Consider the following 23,127-nt stretch of genomic DNA (forward strand, 5'->3'; position numbering starts at 1 on the left):
TTTTACACCTGTGGGGGGGGGGGAAGAGAATTGCGTTTCTGGTTCTGCAGTTAGGCCGCTGCTCCCTTTCACAGCGAACCTTACGGACATGGCGTTGCAGGCCCTGTGCTGCTCTTCGCAGTGCTTCGTTGTATTTTGCCGTCTTGCCCAGAAGTGCATTGCATTCACGCGTGAGTTCCAGCCTGCCCCGCGCTTCCCGCCTCTGGGCATGTGGGAACCCTTCCCCTAACACAGCCTGCGGCTTCGGGCTGGGCAGAGCGGGCTGCGATCAGACTGTCTGTGTCACGTACGTGCCGTGGCTTGAGCTGTCGGAGCCTCGGCGCGTGTCTCAGATTCACCCTTGTCTCCGGCGAGGGTGGGGGTGAAGTCAGAGCACTGCCGCTGTTGTTGCATGTTCAGAGGGTGAACCTGGAAACTGCAGCCATGGGACCAATGGCCTGGATCTCTTTGTGTCCTTAGGCTGGAGAAGCTCCGCAGACTCCCCCCTCTCCCCGGGGACCCCCTCTCCCCTCAGCTGCCTTCTAGATGAGTTTCTGACTGGTGAATTTGGGGAAGGCAGAACATTAAGGGGTTGGGTAGCGGCTTCATTGCCCCGCCTTCTTATTTATTAAAACAGTCTGTGTTGTGTACATAGCACTGTACATCCTTCAGAGGAGAAAAGGCCCTCATCCTATTCTCTGTGCCTTGTTCCCTCCCCAGTGATGCCCCTGCACAATACAGAAGACCCATTCTCTGCCTCTCCCCAAAAAATGACAGGATGACTAACTTTGAATTCAATTACCTTTTCTCTCTGGCAGGGTGCGTGGTGCGTTTTATTTTACTAAATATCTGCTGGGGAACGTGCCTCTGGTCATCTCACCCAGATTGAAGGGCTGCTTTAGGGTGGATCCTGCGTGTGGGGGGGGGGCAGCGGTGTTTTGGCTGAGAGAAGAGCTGTCCCGGGCTAGTAGTAGTGCCACGGAGCTGCTGCTGTGTCCTGACGCCTTCTGTGTGTTGCAGCTTGTCAGTGCTCTGCGGAGGGCTCCCTGCACGGCACGTGTGACCAGGAGACGGGGCAGTGCAGCTGCCGCTCGAGAGTGACAGGAACGCGCTGTGAGGCCTGCGTCCCGGGAGCCTACGGATTCCCGCACTGTGAAGGTACGGGGACGGGGAAGGGGAGAGCTGAGGGACGAGGAAGCTTAGCCGGGAGTTTTTTCCATTCCAGCACAAATGCCTCTGTGATAGGCTCAGTCCCTCTCAAATGAACTCCTTCCTGGGACCAGGGCAGGTTTGCAGATAACGGGGGGAGATGCAAGAGCCGTGCGCCGCTGGGAAGTGATGTTTGCTGATCCAGGCCAGCTTTGTAAAGGTTACCTGTCTCAGGAGGGGCTGAAGGAAAAGCCATCGGCCTGTAAATGACTTTGTTCCTGCAGCCTGGGGCCAGTAGGGCGATGCCCGGCGCTTAAGTGAAACATTTCAGTCAGCGAAGCACCTAAAACCACACTTTTTCTTTCCTTTTTGCCAAAATATTTTATTGAGAGAAGTAAAGCTTCCATGCAATAGAGGGACCGGAAAACAGAAATAAAATGAATGTTACCTGGCAGATGAATGTGGAGACACCTGTACCCAAACAGCAGTATCGCGTAAAACATATCGTGGCTGCATTTAATGGCAAACGCTGTGATGGCAGTTTTTAAAAAAAAACCGTGGGGGGGGGCCTGCCGGCGTGCGGGTACGTTGGACCCGTGGCCCCGTCAAGGTTCCAGCCTTTGGCAGGGGCCACGGGTCCCCTTTGTACCCCACGCTCTGGGCGCCTCCTTTGACGCGGATGTAAGTTCCGCGCGCTGAGATTTCACACCCCCCCCTCTCCCATCGCTTACTCGGGGGGTGGAGGCCGGGGGGAGGGGAGGTAGAGGGCAGTTTTGCAAAGGCGGTTTCCTGTGGGGGGTGACCTTGGGCTTTAGCTGTGTGTGAAACGCTTTCTGTGCTGACTCTGCTTCTCCGCCCTTTCTCCTCACAGTGGGCTCCTGCAATCCGTCCGGGTCGGCCCTGCTGGAACCCTCGCCCGCCGCAGTGAGTGCCTCGCTCGCACGGAGCACCTTGCCACGTCTTACCTCCATCTTTGTCGCCTCCTCCCTGCTGAAAAGCTTCTCCCTTTTCCACAAGCTTTTATATTTTATGTTCTCCCGAGTGAAGGTTTGCTGCAGGATGGTGAAATGCCTGGGCGCCCTGTGGGATCTCCCAGGAGTCAGTATAAAGCCGAAATTAAATCTTTAACTCTTCTTAGTGGACGTTTCATTGTTTCAGCTGAAGTGGTTGGCTGCGCTGGGGCACTGGGCGATGTCATCCGGCCTTGCGAAGGCTGCTTTGCTGTTGGCTGGTGTCTCATGATGCGCTGTATCCATAACACGGCGCCGTGCGACAGGTCGAGGAGCTGGAGTTTCTCACATAATGCACACAGCGCGTCTTTTTCTTTTTGTAGTTACTGATAAGGTTTTCTTCTTCAGCCCATTGCCCGTTCTCTGCATGCCGGGGGCTTGAGCACATCTTTTAATAAACACAGGTTGGGAGGTGCTCACTCGCTCCGGGGGAGCATCGTTTGTCTTTAAAGGAGTTTTGTGACTGTAAGCTCTGGGTCTGCGGGGGACTCTCTTGGTGCTTCTCTCCTTCAGCCGAGCCTTGTTTACTTTATTCCTGGATCAGAGCTCCTGCGAGTGCCGGATGTACGTTGAGGGTCCAGCCTGTGATCGGTGCAAGCCCCTGCACTGGAACCTGACTCCTGAGAACCCCTACGGTTGCAGCGGTAAGTAAGGCCGCCGGTGTGCATGCGGTGAGGGCTGGCTTTCCCCCCCGGGGATCTCGGACTCCTCGCTAGGCCGGGTCCCTCCTTAGTCTGTTCACCGTCGCTCAGCTGCACGCATCGCGGTGGTTCCTGCTCCCCAGCAGCCACGTGGCTGGGACGAGGAGGCGTGAAAGGGGGGGTAGAGTTGTGCAGCGAAGCACCGACCCGCCGTGTCGTGCTGACCCGGTTTTTCCTTCTGCCCCTCACAGGCTGTCAGTGCAGCACCGCGGGCACTCTAAGTGGGATTGCAGAATGTGAGCAGGTGAGTAGTCAGAGGTGAGCATTTTCCAGGTTACGTGTCTGTCGGTTGAACTGAGCGGTGCCGTCCCGTCCTTCCGAATCTTGTGTACTAACGCGCTAGCCCCTTGAAGTGCCGTGTTCGGAGCTTGCCACAGGGCATGCCAGGTGACAAGGGAAGGTGTTGCCTGTTTCTGGAATGCCTAAAGCTGTACTTATATGTGATGTGCCACAGTGTTTTGTGGTGCAGACTGATTAGATTGTGACAGAATTGCCGTAACCGGAACTCCATGCAAATAACGACCAAGAATGAGTATTACGTATGCCCCAATTGCAACATCGCAGGCCTGTCACAAAATATTGTGATCTGTTCTCTTCCAGTGAGTAAGTCCACTTCCCTTTTACTGACATCTCCTGCTTCTGTAGCTCACCCGAACATGGAGGGGCAATGGGCCTGACCGGGAGTGATGGGTGGTGGAGGGTGAGCCGGAGCACCCACTACACTGCTCCAAGAACCCCCTAATCCACAGAATGGTTCTCTCATTCACTCCCTGTAAACATCCGGATGATAAATTGCAGTTGCCATGTCTAGAGGTGGAATATGGACGAGAGGAACTGATCGGTGCTCTCTCTCTTTTTTCATCTGGATACCAATTTCACAGGGGACTGGACAGTGCTTCTGTAAACCCAATGTCTGCAGCCGCACCTGCTCTATGTGTAAAAGCGGATTCTTCACCCTGGACCACAACAATTACTTTGGCTGTCGAGGTAATGTTCTTCCCTCTGTTGTCATGTCCTTAGATCGGCTGTAGAATGAGTAGAGATGCACTGCCGTGTTAATATCAGCATTTCTCCTATGGCGCTGGTTTGCCCGAGTTTGCCTAGAGCTGGCCTTAGCTTGATTTCCTCCTGGAAGGAGTTAGGGTATTGTCCTTGTTTAACTTGCATTGGGTTCCTTTCGAGGTGCAAACACATTGAGTGAGCTTCAGCCCTGTTGATGAAGCAGTTAGAAGAGGATTGGCCTAAATCTGGTCGGGTTATTATTCCAAGATGGACAACTGTAGAGACCAACTCAGCATTAAGTTCCATCGCTCTCTCTGTAGGATAGTGGCATTCACTCCCGGCCCTCGAGGGCCGCCAACAAGCTACTTCCTAAAACAGAGGTATTCAGTCTTAACCCTTGAGGGCTAAAACAGTGGTATTCATTCCCAACCCTCGAGGGCCGCAAACAGGCTGGGTTTTCAGGATACCCCTAATGAATATGCATGAGATTAGCATACAATGGAGGCAATGTGCATGAAATATACCTCATGCATATTAATAAGAGACATCCTAAAAACCCTGGCCTGTTTACAGCCCTCGAGGGCCGGGAGTGAATACCACTGCTTTAAAAGGTAGTATTCTACTGTAAGTGCTCGATATTTAAAAGATCTACACTCCGAAATAAAAATTCTCCCTACCCTCTCCTAAATTTAGGCACCTGTATTTTCCAAGCGTGTAGCCAGATGGACTCAGGACCAATGGGTATACACTCCCCTGCCAGCAGATGGAGACGGAGTCAGGTTTCAAAGCTGACATCACCCTAGATACACCCCTGCAGTGACCTCAGCCCTTCAGTATTTCTCCGTCTCCAGCAGATGTAGATATGCTTTCCCTATGGGGATCGCTCTACCTTTTGGAAGAAGAAATTCTACTTTTAAATTGGTGAAAAGATTTAGCCCTGTCTCCTGCGGTGAGACCTAAAGGTCCCTCCCCCAGTTGAGAATTACTGAGGTGATTTCCGAGATCCCTCAGAGATGTGCCTTAGTCCGGTAGCCAGTTCCTGGCGTGGACTTTGCTGCTCAAGCAGCTGAAAGGCAGGGGGTGCAGGAAACCGAGCATGGCGGTGACGGCCAAAGCCCTCTAACCCCCGCAACCGGAGAGAGTCTCTGTACTCAGCCGGTAAGCTCTGAGCCCAGGTAAGTTTTAAAAAAAAAAAAAAAGGAAGAAGATTTTACCTTCAGAGAAGAGTTTCATTAAGACTTCCCCTGGTCTCCTTGCTAGGCGCGCCGTATTGTCGTCATTCCCGATCCCGTTGGAGCATAGGGAAGTGGGCTTATGAACAGGTTAGTGGCCCCCGGTGGGCTTGGCTCTGCTTTAAGCTTGGTCGGCACACTGCCTGGTAGGCTGAGACGGCACCATCCTGCATGCGTCTTTGTGCGTCTCGTATTGCCCGCTATAGGAGGTCGGTATGCGCAGTTTATTGGCTCTACGCACGTGCCGAGTGCATAACGTCATGCACATACTTTTGCACACAATAAAGTAAGCGGAGGATACAGGATAATCCGATGGACAGGCTGTGCGTGCACCTTGCCTCACCCCGCCTAAGTGCTCAGAATTTGTGTGCATACATTTTTAAGTATGAGCTGATCAAACGCACAGTTACCGCCGCCAATGGCGCTGGCATCCAAAAAACATAAGCGCCTTGCTCTCTGCACTGCTTGTCGTATTAGGGCTTCTCACCCTGATCTGGATTCCAACTTGTGTCAGCACTGTGAGGAAGCCCAAGGGGATTTGGCCTCTCCAGACTTTGCTGAGCCCGGCTCCTCCCATTCAGATGATGGATTGGCAGCCTTCACTGGAAGTACTCTGGTTCTGAGTAACCCCGTGGCTGGGTCTTCCATGGGAGAGAGAAACTCGGCTGACCCCACCCCAGTTCTCCCTGGGTTAGGCATGGACCTGGCGGCCTTTTCTTGGGTTGAACCCCAGCCGGCTGCCTCTTCCTCTCCCATTCCTGTTGGCAGACCTCGAGGCCTGCCCCCGCCTGACCAAGGGTATCCCTAGTGGGAACCCTGATGGCACAAACAAAGAGCAAGATCCCTTGGAAGAAGGGTTTATTCCCCCTGGATTAGAACCGTATCGGACCATGTTACTGTTCTTTCATAGAGATGAATTGCCGGCCCTGGTTTCCCAGACCCTGAAAACGCTGGGAGTTCCTGGAGTGGATTCTGTGACGGTACAAAAGAAGAATCCCATTCTGATTTACTTGCGCAAAGCCTCTTGCTACTTCCCAGTACTGGAAGCCATCCAGGAGTTGATTGACCTGGAATGGGATGCCCCAGAAACAAGTTTTAAAGGGGGCTGGGGTTTGGAAGCTCTACATCTGCTGGATCCAGCAGTGAGAGAACATATGCATTTCCCTAAAGTGGATGCACTGGTCTGTGCTGTATCTAAGCGAACAGCTATCCCAGTGGAGGGAGGAGCGGCCTTTAAAGCATGAGCATGATAGACGGATCAAGTCTATCCTTAAGATTTTGACGCTGTAGCAATGACCTTACAGATTGATTCTTGTTGTGCCCTGGTAATGTGTTCATGCCAATTCTGTCTCAGGAGGTGGATGACTCTGGGGTGAAGCCCAGAGCAGCTATGGAACCCGCCGCCTCCTTTTTAGCAGATGCGGGCTCGGTTTTAGTCCGTACTTCGGCCAGGGGGGTGGCCTCAGTGGTAGCGGCCAGAAGACAACTATGGCTGCAGAATTGGTCAGCTGATGCAACCTCCAAGGCCAACCTACAAAGATGCCCTTTAAAGGATTACTCCTATTCAGAAACAAATGGGAAAACTGGCCAATAAATGGGGCGAATCTCCAGTCCCCTGGCTACCAGAAGATAAGAGGAAGCAGTTGCAGCACCCCTCACCTATGAGCGACTGGTCCAGGGGCTCTCAATGTACCTGCCTCTACAGAAACTTGACATTTCAGGGGTCTTGACCCTTTGGAAGAACTCAGTCCTTTCAAGGTTGACAGCCCAAGAGACGGGCAGGTTTGGGTTCAGGATCGTCCCGAGCCTCCCAATGAAATTTTATCGACCTTTCTTTGGAACGAGAAGATAGGGGGTAGACTGTCTCTTTTTTACCAAAGGTGGGTCGAGAGCACTTCGGACATGTGAGTACTGGAAGTTATACAAGAAGGATATGTGCTGTAATTTTGCAGTACTCCTCAGGATGCATTCATGATGTCTCCTTGCCACTCCCAGAACAAAAAGCAGGCATTGGAGATTACTCTTTTAAGGCTCCTCAGGATGAGGGCTGCAATCCCAGTACCTACGCCCTAGGAAAATAAAGGGCATTATTCCATCTATTTCATCGTACCGAAGAAGGAAGGATCCTTTCACCCCATCCTGGACCTCAAGAGTGTCAACAGTCATCTACGAGTGAGTCATTTTCACATGGAACCTTACACTCCGTGATAATGGCCGTACAACAGGGAGAGTTCCTAACCTCCCTGGACCTATCCAAGGCCTACCTACATATTTTAATCCGTCAAGAACACCAACTTTCCTACGCTTTTCCATACTGGGTTGCCATTATCAGTTCCAGGCACCGGCCTTTGGCCTAGCTACCACCCCAAGAACATTTTCCGAGATTATGGTGGTCATGGCGACAGCATTGAGAAGAGAAGGAAACCTGGTACACCTCTACTTGAACAACTGGTTGATCTGGGTCAAGTCCCTGGAAGAAAGTCTCCGGGTGACCAACAGGGTGACCTCCTTGTTTCAGGATCTTGGTTGGGTAGTAAACATAGACAAGAGCAGTCTCAAGCCTTCCCAGTCGTTGGATATCTGGGAATCCGGTTCGACACCAGGCAGGGCAAGGTCTTCCTCCCAACCACACGGATACGGAAGTTGATGTCCCAGGTGTGTCAGTTGATGAACACAATATGCCTGATGGTGTGGAGCTATCTTCAAGTTCTCAGTTTGATGGCAGCAACCTTGGAAGTAGTGCCATGGGAGACAGCACACATTCACCCACTTCAATGCTCGCTTCTGTTATGTTGGAATCCGTAGTTTTAAGACTATTCAGTTCAACTCCACTTACTGATGGGAGTCTGCTCTCACCTGAAGTAGTGGATGCAGGAGGCTCATCTGAGCAGATGGGTGTCCCTGTCTTCCCTAAACTGGCTGGTTCTTATAACAGATGCGAGTCTCCAGGGCTGGGGAGCTCACTGTCAGGACCTCGCATCCCGGGGGTGCGAGACAGAGGAAGAGGCCCTCTGGAACATCAATTGCCTGGAATCCCAGGCAGTGAGACTGGCGTGCTTGCAATTCAGCCATAGACTCCAGGGTCAAGCGGTCCACATAATGTTGGAACAACACAATGTCTGTAGCCTACATCAACCACGAGGGAGGAACCAAGAGTCAGCTGGTGGCTCAAGAGAGAGACCTCCTTATGGAATGGGCAGAAATACATCTACAGACGATCTCAGCCTCACACATCGCAGGAAAAGACAACGCCAGAGAAGACTTTCTAAGCAGGGAGAGTCTGGATCCAGGAGAGTGGGTGTTGTCGGCTGAAGCCTTTCAACTGATAGTAGATCGCTGGGGTCTCCTGTCCATCAACCTGCTGGCCGCATCTCACAATGCAAAGGTTCCCCGATTCTTCAGTGGCAGAAGAGATCTGTGGCCTCTGGTGATCGACGCTCTCGTTCAGGCCTGGCTGAAAGAAGAGTTGCTATCCGCCTTCCCTCCGTGGCCCCTGCTGGGCAAGATCATTCACAGAATTAAACACCACAGGGGATTAGTCCTACTAGTAGCTCCAGATTGGCCCAGGCATCTGTGGTATGCAGGCATGTGGAGACTCCTGGTGGAGACCTCCTTGTGCTTCCCACCACACAGGGACCTGCTTTATGTAGAGCCGACTCAATTCTGTCTTCCAGTCTGGCCCTTGAGAGGGCTCGCTTGATAAAGCGAGGATATTCTGCGGTGGTAATTGCCACCTTACTCCGCACTCAGAAGTTCTGTACGTCCATAGCATATGTGCGGGTCTGGAGAGTATTTGAGGCCTGGTGCGAGTAATGCGGTGTCCCCCATTGGGTGGTCAAAATCCCACTTATTCTGGAATTTTTGCAGGACGGCTTGAATAAAGGTTTGGCCCTTAACTCCTTGAAGGTGCAGGTAGTGGCTCTCTCCTGTTTCAGGGGCGAGGTGAACAGAACCTCCCTGTTGGCTCAGCCGGACGTGGCCTGTTTTCTGAAAGGGGTGAAGCACCTTCGGCCACCCCTTCTTTGTCTGGTTCCCTTTTGGAATCTTAATTTACTATTAGAATTGTTGGCAGAGCCCTCCTTTTGGCCGCTGCGCTGTCTTTCCTTGCGTTTATTAACCTTGAAAACGATGTTCCTGGTGGCTTTATTCTCGGCGCGTCGCATCCCTGAAGTGTAAGCATTGTTGTGTCGGGAATCGTTCCTCTGTGTGACTCCAGGAGCATTACAGCTTTGTACCGTTCCATTCTTCTTGCCCAGTGTAGTCTCAGAGTTTCATTCGAATCAGTCCATTTCGTTGCCATCCCTAGATAAACACAGGGACGCGGAGGAATACCTCCTCCTTCATCATTTGAATGTTGGTAGACTTTTGGCGCGGTATCTGGAAGTTTCAGAACCAGTCCGAAAGTCGGACCGTCTGTTTGTCCTTCACGGTGGAAGGAAGCGGGGCGAACCAGCTTTGCGGGCTACCATAGCTCGCTGAATTAAGGAGGTGGTCACAGGAGCAGGAAAGCCATTTCCTTCTCAGGTTAAAGCTCATTTCACCAGGGCTTGGGCAGTCTCATGGGCGGAAGCTTAGACTGCTGTCTCCCGTCGGTATCCGTCGAGCGGCGACGTGGTCCTCTTTGCACACCTTCTCCAGACTCTGTCGCCTGGACGTACAGGCCCGAGAGACGCAGCCTTTGCAAGGGCAGTGTTAACCTGACCCCGGGCAGCCTCCCGCCCCGATCGGGAGTAGCGTTTGTACCTCCCGTTGGTCCTGAGTCCATCTGGCTACACGCTAGGAAAACAAAATTATCAGGTAAGTAATTTCTCCATTACAAGATATTAAGAGAGAGTGGAGCCAAGGGCAAGGCTACACCAAGGCAGTAAACTGGGCACCTATCTTAGGTCCCTTAACTTAAGAGAGGCGATAGCTGGCCTAAATTTAGGGGTCAAGATTGTGGTGCCTTAGATTGGCTGAAAAGGTGCCCAAGTGGAGGCACTTAGCGCTGCTTGAATATCTATCTCTAACTGCTTAGTTGTGGTGCTGTTACCGTAATCTGCCAACTGCCTGTGGCCCGTAACGACGAGGCCTTACCTTCTCCGTCGCTTGACAGCAGAATGCGTTGCTCGGATACGGCGGGGGAGGGGGGACCCCTGTGCTGTGGTCCGGGCCTCCCAGCTCCCCTAAACGACGACGGTCTCTTGGTTTCAGGTTGCCGCTGTGATATCGGCGGGGCCCTGGGGCTGACCTGTGACGAGAGGACCGGGGCCTGCCAATGCAGGGAGAACGTTCAGGGGCCCAGGTGCAACCAGTAAGTATCAGGTGGGCTCCGTGGAGGGGTGAGGGCCGTATTAAAAGTGTCCGTGGCCTGCTTCCCTGCCCTCGCCTCTTCTCACGGCGCTCCTGGCCACGTTTCAGCATTTTTAGGGACTTCCGAAGTCCGAGAGGCCGGATTCTCCGCGAATTCCAGTGGTGGCCCGAGCAGAATCCGTTTCATGACACGATGGAGGGGTGAGGGCGGTATTAAAAATGTCCGTGGCGTGCTTCCCTGCCCTCGCCTCTTCTCACGGCGCTCCTGGCCACGTTTCAGAATTTTTAGGGACTTCCGAAGTCCGAGAGGCCGGATTCTCCGCGAATTCCAGTGGTGGCCCGAGCAGAATCCGTTTCGTGGACGGGGGCGGTGACACGATGGGGGGGGGGGGCGGGGTGGGTTATGTTGGGATTGTTTCTACGGTTTCTCAGCGGCTGGGGCCTGCGACGCTGGACCGCCATGGCTCTGCGCAAGGCCCCCTCCCCCTCTCTGGAGGGCCCGCAAACGCATTTCCAACGGGAAAGCTTCTCGTTGAAAATGTGGGGGGGGCCGGCGGCACCGCCGCAGGGATCACCCTAGAGTAGACGCAGAGCCTGGGCCTGCCGGCTCCCCCTGCCCCCTCCCCCCCTCCCAGCCCCCACTCTCCTTGGTGCAGGGGGAAAGCTCCGGCGCTGCTTTTCACCCTTGGAGGAGGGACGGCGGCTTGCGGCCTCTTCCGAAAAGCGTCTTGAGATTTGTGCTCGCGCGCGTAGCCTCCCCTGGGAAGCTCTTTGCGATTGTTTGTCCCTGCGTGAGTAGGGGGCGGGCGTTCGTGCGACGGCGGGGAGGAAGAGCGTAGGGGGGACATGCGGGGTGAGGCCTGAGAGGAAAAAAACCCCCAATGTCCTGACGGTGCTTGTCAAATCTCTCCCAAGACCTGAAAGCCAGCATTATTTCCCCGATCTGCACCACCTGAAGTTTGAGCTGGAGGAGGGCAGGACGCCGGACGGCAGGGCGGTTCGTTTCGGCTACAACCCCTTGGAGTTTGAGAGCTTCAGCTGGAGGGGGTACGCTCAGATGTCAGGCATTCAGGTAAGAGTGACGTCCAGGCTTGCATGCCCAGGGTTAGTGCACCAGATCTTGCACACAAGGATTATTTATGCCAAACCCCTCCCCCCGAGTGTTTTTGAATGCAGAGGGGGCTGCGTTTGCACATCTTTAGAAACCCGCTGAGCCTGGATATTCAGTGGCACTGATGCAGGTGGAAATACTGCAGACGCAGTCTCCCGGCTGTGTAGCTGGGTCTGGCCAGCGCAGCCTCTCTTCAGCTGAGAGCATTGCATGCAGGGTCGACATTTCTCCGGGAAGCGTTTCCAACCTGGGGGGCTTCCCTGGCTGACTGCAGAAGGCAGCCGAGGATCTATTTTTCAGATCCGTGGGTGTGAACGTGGCTGCACGGGCATACTTCAGAAAATAGGATTCATGTCTTCGTGAATCTGAAGGGAAAAATTCTTCTTTTGGGTTGGAGCAAGAATGCTTTGGCAAATGTCACTTTTCTCAATACTTTCTCCTCGGAAATTGGGGCAGAAAAGTCGATGCACAGACCTTATCTGTACAGGTCATTTTTCCAGCAAAATTCCACATAATATGCATGTAAGTGACTCCACCCCTATCTCTACATGTAAACGTACACATGTACTAACCCCTCCCTGACACCACTCCTCCCTCTACATGTAAACGTACACATGTAATAAACCATTCCTGACTTCACTCCTGGGAACTCTTCCTTTCTCTGCATGAAAAATTACATGTTTCGTAATCCCTCCTTCACTCTGCCCCACTCTCTACATGTAAAAGTACACATGTACTAATCCCTCCCTAACTCCACTCCTCTCTCTACTGTATAAGGACACATGTACTAACCCCTCCCTGACTCCACTCCTCTCTCTACTGTATAAGGACACATGTACTAACCCCTCCCTGACTCCACTCCTCTCTCTACTGTATAAGGACACATGTACTAACCCCTCCCTGACTCCTCTCCTCTCTCTACTGTATAAGGACACATGTACTAACCCCTCCCTGACTCCACTCCTCTCTCTACTGTATAAGGACACATGTACTAACCCCTCCCTGACTCCACTCCTCTCTCTACTGTATAAGGACACATGTACTAACCCCTCCCTGACTCCTCTCCTCTCTCTACTGTATAAGGACACATGTACTAACCCCTCCCTGACTCCACTCCTCTCTCTACTGTATAAGGACACATGTACTAACCCCTCCCTGACTCCACTCCTCTCTCTACTGTATAAGGACACAAGTACTAACCCCTCCCTGACTCCACTCCTCTCTCTACTGTATAAGGACACATGTACTAACCCCTCCCTGACTCCACTCCTCTCTCTACATGTATAAGGACACATGTACTAACCCCTCCCTGACTCCACTCCTCTCTCTACTGTATAAGGACACATGTACTAACCCCTCCCTGACTCCACTCCTCTCTCTACTGTATAAGGACACATGTACTAACCCCTCCCTGACTCCACTCCTCTCTCTACTGTATAAGGACACATGTACTAACCCCTCCCTGACTCCACTCCTCTCTCTACTGTATAAGGACACATGTACTAACCCCTCCCTGACTCCACTCCTCTCTCTACTGTATAAGGACACATGTACTAATCCCTCCCTGACTCCAGTCCTCTCTCTGCATGTAAAAGTACACATGTACTGATCCCTCCCTGACTCCACTCCTCTCTCTGCGTGTAAAAGTACACATGTACTGATCCCTCCCTGACTCCACTCCTCTCTCTGCATGTAAAAGTACACATGTACTGATCCCTCCCTGACTCCACTGCTCTCTCTGCGTGTAAAAGTACACATGTACTGATCCCTCCCTGACTCCACTCCTCTCTCTGCGTGTAAAAGTACACATGTACTGATCCCTCCCTGACTCCACTCCTTTCTCTGCGTGTAAACGTACACATGTACTAACCCCTCCCTGACTCCACTCCTCTCTCTACTGTATAAGGACACAGGTACTAACCCCTCCCTGACTCCACTCCTCTCTCTACTGTATAAGGACACAGGTACTAACCCCTCCCTGACTCCACTCCTCTCTCTACTGTATAAGGACACAGGTACTAACCCCTCCCTGACTCCACTCCTCTCTCTACTGTATAAGGACACAGGTACTAACCCCTCCCTGACTCCACTCCTCTCTCTGCGTGTAAATGTACACATGTACTGATCCCTCCCTGACTCCACTCCTCTCTCTGCGTGTAAAAGTACACATGTACTGATCCCTCCCTGACTCCACTCCTCTCTCTGCGTGTAAACGTACACATGTACTAACCCCTCCCTGACTCCACTCCTCTCTCTGTGTGTAAAAGTATATATGTACTAATCCCTCCCTGACTCCACTCCTCTCTCTACTGTATAAGGACACAGGTACTAACCCCTCCCTGACTCCACTCCTCTCTCTACTGTATAAGGACACAGGTACTAACCCCTCCCTGACTCCACTCCTCTCTCTGCGTGTAAAAGTACACATGTACTAACCCCTCCCTGACTCCACTCCTCTCTCTACTGTATAAGGACACAGGTACTAACCCCTCCCTGACTCCACTCCTCTCTCTACTGTATAAGGACACAGGTACTGATCCCTCCCTGACTCCACTGCTCTCTCTGCGTGTAAAAGTACACATGTACTCTCTACATGATGTATGTAGTTCCCTCTGGAACTACATACATCATCAAGACCGATAAGAACTGCCTACAAAAGTAAGCTCATGGCCCCTCCCAACAAATCATCAGTTCACAACTCCATCCACAAGCGAGCATTTTCGACAGCAGGTCCCCTACATTGGAATTCGCTTCCTCAAGGCTTACGCCAGGAACAATGCCATTTAACCTTCAGAAAAAAACTTAAAACCTGGCTGTTCACACAAGCCTATCGTTGAAGGATTCCATTTTAACCAACTCTCTCTCACCCTCCAACCCACCCTTCTCCCTCCCCGCACTCCCTACCTTTTTCCCTTCTCCCCCCGCAACCTCAACCCACCCTTTCCCCTCACCCCCACCACTCCTCCCATTTGACATACCATGTATATTTCAGCTGTATATATTTCCATATATATATATTTCCATGTATATTTCCGCTGACTATAATCCATGTTTCTGTACTACTAATTTATTGTTTTATGTTAATTTATAGTTTGGAATTTTTGTTAACTTATTGTTTGATTACTTAATTCTGTCCTATCTTCCGACATCCATGTTTTTACTCTCCCTGACTCCTCTCCTCTCTCTACTGTATAAGGACACATGTACTAACCCCTCCCTGACTCCACTCCTCTCTCTACTGTATAAGGACACATGTACTAACCCCTCCCTGACTCCACTCCTCTCTCTACTGTATAAGGACACAGGTACTAACCCCTCCCTGACTCCACTCCTCTCTCTACTGTATAAGGACACAGGTACTAACCCCTCCCTGACTCCACTCCTCTCTCTGCGTGTAAATGTACACATGTACTAACCCCTCCCTGACTCCACTCCTCTCTCTACTGTATAAGGACACAGGTACTAACCCCTCCCTGACTCCACTCCTCTCTCTACTGTATAAGGACACAGGTACTGATCCCTCCCTGACTCCACTGCTCTCTCTGCGTGTAAAAGTACACATGTACTCTCTACATGATGTATGTAGTTCCCTCTGGAACTACATACATCATCAAGACCGATAAGAACTGCCTACAAAAGTAAGCTCATGGCCCCTCCCAACAAATCATCAGTTCACAACTCCATCCACAAGCGAGCATTTTCGACAGCAGGTCCCCCTACATTGGAATTCGCTTCCTCAAGACTTACGCCAGGAACAATGCCATTTAACCTTCAGAAAAAAAACTTAAAACCTGGCTGTTCACACAAGCCTATCGTTGAAGGATTCCATTTTAACCAACTCTCTCTCACCCTCCAACCCACCCTTCTCCCTCCCCGCACTCCCTACCTTTTTCCCTTCTCCCCCCGCAACCTCAACCCACCCTTTCCCCTCACCCCCACCACTCCTCCCATTTGACATACCATGTATATTTCAGCTGTATATATTTCCATATATATATATTTCCATGTATATTTCCGCTGACTATAATCCATGTTTCTGTACTACTAATTTATTGTTTTATGTTAATTTATAGTTTGGAATTTTTGTTAACTTATTGTTTGATTACTTAATTCTGTCCTATCTTCCGACATCCATGTTTTTACTCTCCCTGTTTTAATGTAACTTCTCATTTCCACTTATACGTTAATTGGTTTTTTCCCCTTGTTCTAATGTAAACCGGTACGATAAGACCTGGTCTTGAGTGTCGGTATAGTAAAAGAAGTTAAATAATAAATAATGTACTGATCCTCCCTGACTCCACTCCTCTCTCTGCGTGTAAAAGTACACATGTACTGATCCCTCCCTGACTCCACTCCTCTCTCTGCGTGTAAAAGTACACATGTACTGATCCCTCCCTGACTCCACTCCTCGCTCTGCATGTAAAAGTACACATGTACTGATCCCTCCCTGACTCCACTGCTCTCTCTGCGTGTAAAAGTACACATGTACTGATCCCTCCCTGACTCCACTCCTCTGTCTGCGTGTAAACATACACATGTACTGATCCCTCCCTGACTCCACTCCTCTCTCTACTGTATAAGGACACAGGTACTAACCCCTCCCTGACTCCACTCCTCTCTCTACTGTATAAGGACACAGGTACTAACCCCTCCCTGACTCCACTCCTCTCTCTGCGTGTAAATGTACACATGTACTAACCCCTCCCTGACTCCACTCCTCTCTCTACTGTATAAGGACACAGGTACTAACCCCTCCCTGACTCCACTCCTCTCTCTACTGTATAAGGACACAGGTACTAACCCCTCCCTGACTCCACTCCTCTCTCTACTGTATAAGGACACAGGTACTAACCCCTCCCTGACTCCACTCCTCTCTCTACTGTATAAGGACACAGGTACTAATCCCTCCCTGACTCCACTCCTCTCTCTGCGTGTAAAAGTACACATGTACTGATCCCTCCCTGACTCCACTCCTCTCTCTGCGTGTAAAAGTACACATGTACTGATCCCTCCCTGACTCCACTCCTCGCTCTGCATGTAAAAGTACACATGTACTGATCCCTCCCTGACTCCACTGCTCTCTCTGCGTGTAAAAGTACACATGTACTGATCCCTCCCTGACTCCACTCCTCTGTCTGCGTGTAAACATACACATGTACTGATCCCTCCCTGACTCCACTCCTCTCTCTACTGTATAAGGACACAGGTACTAACCCCTCCCTGACTCCACTCCTCTCTCTACTGTATAAGGACACAGGTACTAACCCCTCCCTGACTCCACTCCTCTCTCTGCGTGTAAATGTACACATGTACTAACCCCTCCCTGACTCCACTCCTCTCTCTACTGTATAAGGACACAGGTACTAACCCCTCCCTGACTCCACTCCTCTCTCTACTGTATAAGGACACAGGTACTAACCCCTCCCTGACTCCACTCCTCTCTCTACTGTATAAGGACACAGGTACTAACCCCTCCCTGACTCCACTCCTCTCTCTACTGTATAAGGACACAGGTACTAATCCCTCCCTGACTCCACTCCTCTCTCTACTGTATAAGGACACATGTACTGACCCCTCCCTGACTCCACTCCTCTCTCTACTGTATAAGGACACAGGTACTGATCCCTCCCTGACTCCACTGCTCTCTCTGCGTGTAAAAGTACACATGTACTGATCCCTCCCTGACTCCACTCCTCTCTCTGCGTGTAAAGTACACATGTACTGATCCCTCCCTGACTCCACTCCTCTCTCTGCGTGTAAAAGTACACATGTACTGATCCCTCCCTGACTCCACTCCTCTCTCTGCGTGTAAAAGTACACATGTACTGATCCCTCCCTGACTCCACTCCTCTCTCTGCGTGTAAAAGTACACATGTACTGATCCCTCCCTGACTCCAGTCCTCTCTCTGCGTGTAAAAGTACACATGTACTGATCCCTTCCTGACTCCAGTCCTCTCTCTACTGTATAAGGACACATGTACTGATCCCTCCCTGACTCCACTCCTCTCTCTGCGTGTAAAAATACACATGTACTGATCCCTCCCTGACTCCACTCCTCTCTCTGCGTGTAAAAGTACACATGTACTAATCCCTCCCTGACTCCACTCCTCTCTCTGCGTGTAAAAGTACACATGTACTAACCCCTCCCTGACTCCACTCCTCTCTCTGCGTGTAAACGTACACATGTACTAACCCCTCCTGACTCACTCCTCTCTCTGTGTGTAAAAGTACACATGTACTGATCCCTCCCTGACTCCACTCCTCTCTCTACTGTATAAGGACACATGTACTAACCCCTCCCTGACTCCACTCCTCTCTCTGCATGTAAAAGTACACATGTACTGATCCCTCCCTGACTCCACTCCTCTCTCTACTGTATAAGGACACATGTACTGACCCCTCCCTGACTCCACTCCTCTCTCTGCGTGTAAAAGTACACATGTACTGATCCCTCCCTGACTCCACTGCTCTCTCTGCGTGTAAAAGTACACATGTACTGATCCCTCCCTGACTCCACTCCTCTCTCTGCGTGTAAAAGTACACATGTACTGATCCCTCCCTGACTCCACTCCTCTCTCTGCGTGTAAAAGTACACATGTACTAATCCCTCCCTGACTCCAGTCCTCTCTTTACTGTATAAGGACACATGTACTGATCCCTCCCTGACTCCACTCCCCTCTCTGCGTGTAAAAGTACACATGTACTGATCCCTCCCTGACTCCACTCCTCTCTCTGCGTGTAAACGTACACATGTACTAACCCCTCCCTGACTCCACTCCTCTCTCTGTGTGTAAAAGTATATATGTACTAATCCCTCCCTGACTCCACTCCTCTCTCTACTGTACAAGGACACAGGTACTAACCCCTCCCTGACTCCACTCCTCTCTCTACTGTATAAGGACACAGGTACTAACCCCTCCCTGACTCCACTCCTCTCTCTGCGTGTAAAAGTACACATGTACTAACCCCTCCCTGACTCCACTCCTCTCTCTACTGTATAAGGACACAGGTACTAACCCCTCCCTGACTCCATTCCTCTCTCTACTGTATAAGGACACAGGTACTAACCCCTCCCTGACTCCACTCCTCTCTCTACTGTATAAGGACACAGGTACTAATCCCTCCCTGACTCCACTACTCTCTCTACTGTATAAGGACACATGTAGTAACCCCTCCCTGACTCCACTCCTCTCTCTACTGTATAAGGACACAGGTACTAATCCCTTCCTGACTCCACTCTCTCTACTGTATAAGGACACAGGTACTAACCCCTCCCTGACTCCACTCCTCTCTCTACTGTATAAGGACACAGGTACTAACCCCTCCCTGACTCCACTCCTCTCTCTACTGTATAAGGACACATGTACTAACCCCTCCCTGACTCCACTCCTCTCTCTACTGTATAAGGACACAGGTACTAACCCCTCCCTGACTCCACTCCTCTCTCTACTGTATAAGGACACAGGTACTAATCCCTCCCTGACTCCACTCCTCTCTCTACTGTATAAGGACACATGTACTAACCCCTCCCTGACTCCAATCCTCTCTCTACTGTATAAGGACACAGGTACTAACCCCTCCCTGACTCCACTCCTCTCTCTACTGTATAAGGTCACAGGTACTAACCCCTCCCTGACTCCTCCTCTCTCTACTGTATAAGGACACAGGTACTAATCGCTCCCTGACTCCACTCCTCTCTCTACTGTATAAGGACACATGTACTAACCCCTCCCTGACTCCAGTCCTCTCTCTACTGTATAAGGACACAGGTACTAACCCCTCCCTGACTCCACTCCTCTCTCTACTGTATAAGGACACAGGTACTAACCCCTCCCTGACTCCACTTCTCTCTCTACTGTATAAGGACACATGTACTAACCCCTCCCTGACTCCAGTCCTCTCTCTACTGTATAAGGACACAGGTACTAACCCCTCCCTGACTCCACTCCTCTCTCTACTGTATAAGGACACAGGTACTAATCCCTTCCTGACTCCACTCCTCTCTCTGCGTGTAAACATTACGTGTTGTAACCCCTCCTCCCTGAGTCTGCCCCTCTCTCTACATGTAAACGTACACGTGTACTAACCCCTCCCTTGCATGTCCCTGCACAATGCACCAATGTTTACACACAGAGGTTGAGCAATATTGAAAGGCCCAATTTCCCAGAAAAAATGCTATTTCACTCGTGGAAATGTCTTTGATCATTGCCCTCCATTTGCCGAGATTTAGGGGCCTGGTGCCAAAAATCTCCACTAAGCAGAGACCTTTCCTCTCCCCTGCAACTGACCTTTCTTTTTCAGGGACATTAAAAGTCTGAATTCTGTTGCTCAGCTCTACTCAGTTTTCAAAGGGGCCATCTTAGAGAATTGACCCCAGCGTGAATGCTGTGTTATTTAAAAGCCCCTCTTCTTTAGAAAAAATGTATTCCAAGTGGGCAGTTCTCATGTTCCTGCTGTGTCTGCAGCCTCTGGTCCCTGCGTTTGATACGGAAAATCTCTGCAGGCCGGTGCCCAGGGATTCTTTAACCCGACCCTAACTCCGCCTCGAGCACTGCTTTTTTTTTTTTTTTCCTTGTGTTTAAACATTTTTTCCCTGTACGTACCCGGATCAGTCCAGACACCTGGGTTGTGACTCCGCACCAGCAGGTGGAGACAGAGTAAAACTTGTCGGCTCCCTACATATAGTAAGGTGCCACCCACAGCCCCTCAGTCTTTCTCTGTCTCCAGCAGATGGGGCAGGTCCACCCACAGTCTCTGGGATCCCTGGGTGGGGGTTTTTTGTCCTTAGTTATTCAGGGATTGTTTAAAAAAAAAAAAAAAAAAAAAGGAAAAGAAAAAGGTACAAGAATTTTCAGAAGAAAGAAGAAAAGTCTCCCTGGTGCCTGTCTCCCAGGGGGGTGGGGAAGGTTCTGAGAGGACCATCCCCCCCTGGTTGAGGCCGCTGCGAGGGGTTGAGGACCCGGCCAAGGTAGGCAGCAGCGTCGGGGGTGACGCCGGGGAGCCCGGTTCACTCACCCCCGCCGGGAGCAGAAGATCAGGACCCGGGACAGCGGCACACCTTGTAAAAAAAAAAAAAAAACCAAACACAGCCGGGACTTTTTTTCTGCGGCGCCGTTTTGTCTCTGTTCCCTCGCTTGTTCTGCCTCGGTCTCGCTCGGGGGCTTAGTGGGAAGGGGGCGATTACGTTTGTTTTTTAATTGTTGCCTTCTTCCCGCCGAAGGGCACCGTCGGGGCTGGGGGATGCCGCGAGGGACGGTCTGCCGCGCGTGTGGCTCGGCGCGCGCACGGGTTTCACGCGACGGCGTTGGTACCGATTGCGTCTCCGGGGGTGAGGGACCCTCGGCGGTTGGGGAGGTCGGCCTCGGGGGGCGCGATCGCCGCCGCGCGCCGCACAGGTCGAAGTGAGTGTGGCTGCCCTGTTCCCGCTGAGCGTGGGAACGGCGGCCATTTTAGAGTCAGTCAGGGCTGCCACGAGGAGGGCCGTCAGTAATGGCGGTCAGCCTCCCCCGTTTTCGCCGCAACATCGAGCCCCCGGGGGGGCTGGGTTCTACAGGGGACCAGAGTATGGAGGAGGCCACCTCAGATTCGGAGGCCTCGTTCTCGGCGGATTTTTCGTTCATTTTGCGCGAGCTCATGCAATACAAAGGTTCCCGGAAGAAGCAGGAAGGTCGTAGGATTCCGGGGGCGCGGAGGGGTCTTCGCAGCCCCGGAAGAGGACGGCGCGAGAAAGGTCTCAGAAATACCCTCCGAAAGAAAAGCGGCGGCCGCGGGAAGAGCCGCAGGACTCAGACACGGAGTCTACCTCCTCGGAGGAGGAGGGGGAGGTGTCCTCAGGGGCCCCAGGAGGGGCTGAGGGACACGAGGATGAGGGGCCAGTCCCGCCGGGCGCTGGCAAGGGGACGCAAGAGACGGATGGCGATGACCCTATGGTGGTTCGCCTGTTTAGAAGAGATGAGCTCTCGCCCCTCATCCCGGCTATTCTCAAGGAGCTGGATGGACCCGGTGTTGCTGGTTTGGCTGGGCCACCGGTGGGTTTTCCCGTTTTGCACTTCTCAGCATCCGATATCCTATTCCGGAAATGGGATACCCCTGAGCTGGGCCTGAGGGTCAGTAAGGCCATGGACAAGCTGTAGTCCATGGACAAGCTGTAGTCTCCACCGGAGGAGGGTTTGGAGCTTCTTCGCCTCCCCAGAGGGGATGCGGCGGTGCCGGCGGCGCCGGCGGTGTCAAAGAGGTCTACGATCCCCGTCACAGGCCGTCACAGGCGCCACGGCCCTCAAGGATATTCAGGATAGAAAACTGGAGGTGCAGCTGTAGCAAGTTTCTCAGTTCTCCGCCCTGGGGGTCCGGGCGGCCATTTGTAGTATTTTTGCGCTACGAGCTGGCCTGCACTGGGCCCAGAATCTCCAGGCGACCGCAGGGCTCTCCGGAGGGGAGTCAGAGCAGTCGGATTTCCTTGAAGCAGTGATTGCGTATAGCGCAGATGCCATGCAGGTTTTGTTCCGCACGTCGGCCAGGGCCATGGTGTCCGCGGGCTCCGCTCGCCGCCTTCTCTGGCTTCGCAACGGGGCGGCTGGCGGATCTTCCACAGCTCACCTGGGCTCGCTGCCATTCAAGGGCAAACTGCTGTTTGGGAAACAGCTGGACGATCTGATACAGTCCCTGGGAGAGAACAGAGCGTTCAAGTCACCTGGGGACAGACCCAGGCCTCGGACCTCCTTCTCCACGCGGACTCGGACTCGATTTTCGGAATAACAGGCGTCGGCGGCCGCAGAGTTCGTCCGGAGCCGGACCTGCCTAGCGGTCCGGGCCCTCCAGGTCTTCTTCGTGGTCTGTCCCATGAAATGAGGGAGGTCCATTCCTTGAGGCGGTCTCCGGATCGCGTACCAAACGTGGGGGCCAGACTGTCCTTATTGGGTCCTCGGTGTGATAAGTCACGTTTACGCTTTAGATTTTGCACGTCTCCCCTGGAACAAGTTTCTCGTTTTCTCCTTGCAAGGCCATAGCCCAATGGGCGGCCGTACGGGCAACCCTCCAGCGCCTGGAGGCTCTGGGCGCCATTACTCCCGTTCCGCCGACGCAACGGGGCATGGGAAGGTACTCCATTTATTTCGTGGTCCCAAAGAAGGACGGGGCGTACCGTCCAATCCTCGACCTCAAAGGGGTCAACCGGTGCCTTCGTGTTCCCCGTTTTCAAGATGGAGACGATTCGCTCGGTAGTGGCTGCGGTTCGTCCGGGCAAGTTCCTGGCGTCCCTGGATTTGACAGAGGCGTATCTCCACATAGGGATTCAGCCAGCCTATCACCAGTACTTGAGATTTTGCATCCTGGGCAAGCATTTTCAGTTCAGGGCTCTTCCCTTCGGTCGGGCCACCTTCACCAAGGTTATGGCTCTTTGTTCACCCTTACCTGGACGATTGGCTCATTCGGGCCAAATCCGAGATCGAGTGTCGCCAGGCGATTTCCAGGGTCCTGCAGCTCTTGCGGTCGCTTGGTTGGGTGGTCAATCTAGCCAAGAGTCATCTTCAGCCCACCCAGAGGTTGGAATACCTGGGGGCATTGTTCGACACCGAGAACGCCACGGTATCCCTGACTCAGGACAGGGTCCTCAAGCTCCAGGGACACGTGAGACGCTTGTTAGCCCTGCGATG

General features: G+C 52.2%; 1 protein-coding gene across 5 annotated transcripts in view; it reads left to right on the forward strand.

Moving 5' to 3' along the window:
* Positions 1 to 23,127, forward strand: part of LAMA5 (laminin subunit alpha 5) — a 241,584-nt gene that overhangs the window by 101,655 nt on the left and 116,802 nt on the right. For all 5 annotated transcript variants that reach the window (XM_029611751.1, XM_029611754.1, XM_029611755.1 and 2 more), the window contains 7 exons: positions 1,000 to 1,137; positions 2,000 to 2,052; positions 2,683 to 2,782; positions 3,031 to 3,083; positions 3,721 to 3,826; positions 10,267 to 10,366; positions 11,281 to 11,437. In XM_029611751.1, the coding sequence (XP_029467611.1) occupies positions 1,000 to 1,137; positions 2,000 to 2,052; positions 2,683 to 2,782; positions 3,031 to 3,083; positions 3,721 to 3,826; positions 10,267 to 10,366; positions 11,281 to 11,437 (707 nt within the window). The remainder of the gene's footprint in view (positions 1 to 999; positions 1,138 to 1,999; positions 2,053 to 2,682; positions 2,783 to 3,030; positions 3,084 to 3,720; positions 3,827 to 10,266; positions 10,367 to 11,280; positions 11,438 to 23,127) is intronic.

Source organism: Rhinatrema bivittatum, chromosome 8 (genome assembly GCF_901001135.1).
Source record: "Rhinatrema bivittatum chromosome 8, aRhiBiv1.1, whole genome shotgun sequence".
In the NCBI taxonomy this organism is placed as follows: Eukaryota; Metazoa; Chordata; class Amphibia; order Gymnophiona; family Rhinatrematidae; genus Rhinatrema; species Rhinatrema bivittatum.